The following is a 6,000-nucleotide window of genomic DNA, read 5'->3' as shown; positions in this document are numbered from 1 at the left end:
TATATCGGAGATTTTAGCTTTTACTCTCTATTGAAAATTTTTATTTTATAAAAGCGTAGTATTGTTATCAGTTCTAAGACTTTAACGTGAAATTAAACATTGATTCTTGTTAATATTGTAATATGAATTTACTGACGCTGTAAAAACATGAATGGCTTCATGGGATATTTATAATTGCTTAACTTTAACTGCTTTCCGAATCGGTGGTAAATGTTAAAAATACTTATGTAATGACGATTCGAAAGTGCTACTAAATAGTAGTCTAATTGAATAAATGAATGTTTGAGTTTGAGTTTGAGTTTTTCATAGAAGCCAAAAGTAATTTACCTATTTGTATTTTCATATTGAACAATTTACAGAGTATTTTCAGGAAAAATATCTGCATATTATGTATTTGGTGATTTTACATTTAAAATGTTTTGTGTATAAAAGGTTAAACGTGTCTATAAAAATAACATTTTCTTTTAAAAGCAAGCCCGCGGCATCGTGTAGTTACAGGAATAAAGGTACTCGTGGGATTTCCGAGATATTCTTTCTCCGTCTCAAACTATCCTTTACAAAATTTTATTCAATTCGGTTCAGGCTTTGGCGTTAATACCAAGAAACACTAAGCAGTAGGCCTATACTCACTACTTCCTCGGTACAGCCGTGGTGAGAATAGAACTGAGGTCCTGGATTCGAATTAATAAGAAAATAGGGATTAGTAAGGATATATTTCAATTTATGCATATGCAATTTTGCCCGCGGCTTAGCTCGCGTTATGAAGTGATATTATAAATTAGGTATTTTTTTTATTTTAGCCGGGGTAAAATTGATTAAAATTATTTCTTAGTGGATGCCTCCATCAAAATATCTATTTCAGACAAACTTTTATCCTCAACTATTTTGTCTCCTTAAGACATGAGCGCCTCCTTTGTGCAGTGGCGTGAACGTAGTACCGAGTGGGTTCGATTCCCGGTGGAGGCGAAGAAAAAAAATTCTCGGTCGGACACAAAACGCTGATACTTGTCCCAAGAGAAAATCGATCAGTGGAACAGATGTGTGGATAATGCATGTGCCCCTTACCCCACTTGGGGACACGGAACTTCACTTTTGATCTCCAGGGGTGGAAATTATCAAAATCCTCACTTGAGGAATTTTTGTCTCATTCCTAGTATGCAATTGAAAAAATTCTATAGTGGAATGTCAAAATGTAAAAAAAAAACCATTTATCTTGTTTAGTTGCTTTATTAAATCACATGTAATAAAAATCGCTGTCCGTTTCATTACATTTTAAAGTTAATTTTTACAATGGAACAGTGCTCTTTATAATAAATTCTTTTAATATAGTAGTTTGAGTAATATATACTAAAACATAAATTAAAATTGTAAAGTAACAATAAATTTACAATAATTTCCTATTTAGGTATTTAAAATTTCGGTACAATTAAACAATATCGTTTTTAAATCATATCTTTTTCTATTTTTAATATACATTTATTATTTTGAGCACTTTAGTGAAATCAAATGTATCTATCTTAAATTTTAAATTAATAAAGGTACCAAATTTGCTTACAATTTTTTTATAATTTTACTACTAAGGAAAAATATAATATCAGTCCTCAAATAATTTCACTACAAGTATAATCCTAACCAATTAAAAATCCATCTTTGGTAAAACGCTTTGGAAACAAATTCATAATATTATTTAACACATAAAGTACAACAATACATACAATTCATTTATTTAGTGGCACTTATGAGCCTATTTCTTAATCTCCAATTATCTTTGCAGGAGTAATGTTCTATCCGTCCCTTTCCTTTGTTTTAAATAACATGAGATAGCATCACAATTCTGCGAAGTAATTTTCTCTTGGTCATTAAGAAATAGGCACAGCATTGAAACGATAAACAAAAAGTAACTAATACATAAACAATATTAATATACTAATTAGTTAAGAAACGGCTTGAAGCCGCTATAAATATATTTTCATTATTTACACATCACTTAATTATACAAAAGTTAGGACTTATTTTAGATACTTATTAGATTATCTATTTTAAAAACTCGAAGCCGTCGGATTTGATTTCAATAACTCGATACCGTTTGAGCTTGATTGTTAATTATTGTCTTCAAAACAAACTCTTAATTTGTGAGAACTCTTTTTATTTGACTAAAAATAAATAAACCAATCACATAAGCAATAATAACTAGCATGTGCTATTAAAAACGTTAAATCCCACATCAAATTCAAATGCATTTGTGAATGTAAACGAGCATTGACTAAAATTATGAAACCCATCAAATATCACGCGTTTTCAGTCAGAAACTTATCAACCAAACTGTATGTATTAAAAATAATGATCAACATAGAACACATTATAGGCACGGAGTACCATTACATTATATATTACATGGAATCATGTATTTACTGTATGTACATAATCACGAAATGTCCCAGATATCCGACGTGCGATATGGTTACACACAGCTTTCTTGGTGTGCCGCGAGGAGCGGCGTCCGTGTGGTCACCACCTCTCTGTGTGACCTTAGCGCTCCATTACTGGCTCTTTCGTTCTGGAAGAAATATAATAATTGTCATTTTTAATTTAACTATTAATAAGGCTAAATTATCATATTATAGGTAAGTAATATTATTTTATTCCGTAATTCAATACCTAATTAATAAATTCTGTCCTCCGAAGTTTTACAAGCGGGTTTATGATAAGCGTTTAGGTATAAAATTTCTGATGTCAATCGCTATGAAACTACCACAACAAAATTTCAATAAAATTCCAATAGACCGTACATAGGTACTTTATTTCCCAATAACTGTTAACCTAAAATATATTATATCAACTTGTATCTATAACAGTAATAATCCTCGTGACATTGGTCTAAAGTACTAATTTACACCGCTTTCACAACTTCCTAATTGTTTCGTCTTACTATGTTTGTATAGGCGCCTTCTATAAACAGATAAATTCTACAAAGATACATAATTGTTTAAACCGACATAGCATCGGTCTAACGCAAAACGGGAAAGGCCAAATCTATTTGGCACGAGGCTTCAAGACCTTAACATAATATTGAGATTACAATTTCAATTGTGTTCTAAATAAACCTTTGTGATTAACAATGCCCGAAGTTCATTACAAACTGCCATGTGTGAAATTGCCAACGGTGCTTATAAAGCGCGAAATTGGCATAAATCAATCATTTACCAAATAACTCTTTGTACACATCTATATTGGGTAAATTTTTCAAACGTCCCCACAATGTAAGCGTACAGCTACAATTTTAATTGGAACCTTGATTAACAGTTGTTTCGCCTCACAAAGTTGTGAAACGCCAACCTCTACCTAATCAAACAGCTCCTTAAATAATCATTTTTAATTTTAGCGTAATTAATATGGAAATTAATCGAACACGAACATATCAACCCACAAATTATTTTTTAATCGAAACGAATTCAAAGGAGAGGCGATACAATTTTCGGAACGTTTTATATTGAAACATTTTAATATTTGTAAAAGTGCAGTCGATCATTATACAAATCATTCATGTCTGTATACTGGGAACGATATTTCGATGCGTATTCACTATAACAATTTGCAATTTAAATGCTAGCTTCTCGAGTTCATTAAGCCAGAATATCCGCATTTAAAATAAATAATGACCACGATCCAAATTAAGAAATCTCATTATTGCAGCTGAAAGCATCAGATAGTAATCAACGTAATGCAGATCAATTTTGCGGAAAAGATTTTTCATTCGATTTTATATAATAAGTCGTAAATTTTGCGAGTCGATACTGAGAACTGAGAATTTCATTAAAATTTAATAAAGCGTCACATTTTTGTGATTCAATTAATTTGTATCTACAGATTGGATAAAACATTTAATTATTGCGTTTATTATCGAATTAATTTGCCCAATATTTAACATACATTTGATTACATCTTCTCAATTAAACATTAAACAACACAACACTTAGACAAGACTAACAACTCTCTCTAAAGATCTCAAGGAGCGTAGTTCGTCTAATTTCCTAGAAAATATACTCAACACACAAGTACTTACAGACCTGTAACTCAGTGTTCGACGGGGGCGTGCCCGGCGACTGAGTTCGCAAACTTACAGCGCTTGAGGAATTTTTTACTTCTGGCTTCACAACCGCTGAGTATTCCGGCGGTTTCGGACAGTCCGCGTCTGCAAGAGAAATGCTGTTTGAGATGAAATGGATTTTGAACGAATTTGGAGTCGGTATGGTACGTGGATAAAGGATGTATTTACGACAAATTATTTATTGAAGACATTTTTTTAGATGTAGTCATGACTTTAATTTAAAGAAGTACAAGGTAAACTTTATGGAACTTTTTGGATACTTTATTAATTTCTGAAATATCTGCAAGATAATATTGAGATGCATATTTTTTAAATATACTGTAACATAAATGGTGGCTTAAAGGTTTTGATGTAATATACAAATAAGACAAAATGAATGTACTACCAAGAAAATTAATCAAATATTATCTAAATGAATATTATGCTTATTTCCACACTTGATTTCACAGAATAATACATTCTCGCGATCATAAGGAATGCATTAATTAACCGCTTTAATATAACCCGTAATACATGCCTGAAGGCATTTTGAATCGTATGTCTTTGTCAGTTTTCAATTCATATTTTATAGCACTAGGACTAAACAGTTTAAAGGCACGGTTTTATGATTTACAGGACAAACTAGCTTTGCCCGATTTCAGGACATACTAGTTTTATCTAGTTAGTTCATCTAGGCAAAACTAGTTTCTACTGAAATCGGGTTTAGTCAGTAACATATAAATTTGGAGATTATAAACCATACAAACTATTAAAAAACCGATAAAAATAATTAATAAATTACCAATTAACATAATATATGCAAATATTTTATTAGTATTTTATACAAAATTATATTTTATCCTTAATTCTGAACATAATATAATACCAGCCTATAATATTTCATCTCTATCTCACAGCTTGTTCTGTTAAAAATGACAGTACACGCCTCCAATGTAACTGCATGGATCGATCCCTCCCAGAGGAGTGTTGAATAATGCTTCAGTAACGAAGTTCACATTTTAACGAACTTTCAAACCTTTTTACAACGTTTATTTTGTTAATTAATTCAATGTATTGTTAGCAGTGGGAGTAAAGGTCATATTTATCTTACGAATATGTTCTAATAATACATTCGAAGTGTGATGAAGTTGTAGAAGTTTTTGTTTAAACAATCTTTGAAATTATGGTTTCAGTTATGTTTATTCTCTATTATTTTAAAAGTTAAGAATATTATAACATGATTCATGTGTAAATCTACTAATTCGTTAAAATCAAAAATATAGGTTTTAGAACTTCGTTTGAAAACCGTTTAAAATATTTATTTGTCTTGTTTCAGGAATCGTACCCGGGACTACGCTCAACCGCTCACCACTGAACCGCAAAAGTCTAGTTACCAACAAAAGTAAAAATGTATTTCTTCACACCACCGATTATCCAGTAAATTCCGCAAATCTTTTACGCAACAACAAATTTAATTACGAAAGATCTTTCACTTATTAACTTTCGTCACTAAAGGTAAATCTAAACAATGGAATAACAAAGGTTTAAGTTCGCGGAAACATTTCACGGGACTATATAAATTGGCTTGTCGCTATTCAATTTAGAACTAATTAAGGTTGGGATCGTATCAGTGTTTGTTATCTATGAAAACCTATGAAAAAGAGATATAAGTATCGATATGGTGTTTGGCCTCGGCTTCTATGTAGAGATTTGACCCTAGTGTATCTTTGCAAAGTTGCATTTAAAATTTACTTGTATAATACGGCTTTATAGTATACTAGCTTACCGCCCGCGGCTTCGCTCGCTTTGTCTAAAACCTATATGCTAAAACCTTCCTCTTGAATTACTCTATCTATTAAAAAAACCGCATCAAAATCCGTTGCGTAGTTTTAAAGATTTAAGCATACAAAGGG

General features: G+C 31.3%; 1 protein-coding gene across 1 annotated transcript in view; it reads right to left on the bottom strand.

The window, feature by feature from the left end:
• Window positions 1-1,402: 1,402 nt before the first annotated feature.
• LOC123692111 (nephrin-like) overlaps window positions 1,403-6,000 on the bottom strand; it is a 148,263-nt gene continuing 143,665 nt past the window's right edge. Inside the window, exons 16-17 of the mRNA XM_045636755.1 lie at window positions 4,068-4,192; window positions 1,403-2,557 (exon numbers count right to left, since the gene is read on the bottom strand). Coding sequence (XP_045492711.1) covers window positions 2,462-2,557; window positions 4,068-4,192 — 221 coding nt within the window. The 3' untranslated portion in view covers window positions 1,403-2,461. The remainder of the gene's footprint in view (window positions 2,558-4,067; window positions 4,193-6,000) is intronic.

Source organism: Colias croceus, chromosome 5, assembly GCF_905220415.1.
Source record: "Colias croceus chromosome 5, ilColCroc2.1".
Classification (NCBI taxonomy): Eukaryota; Metazoa; Arthropoda; class Insecta; order Lepidoptera; family Pieridae; genus Colias; species Colias croceus.
This window is presented reverse-complemented; position numbering and strand designations above follow the sequence as displayed.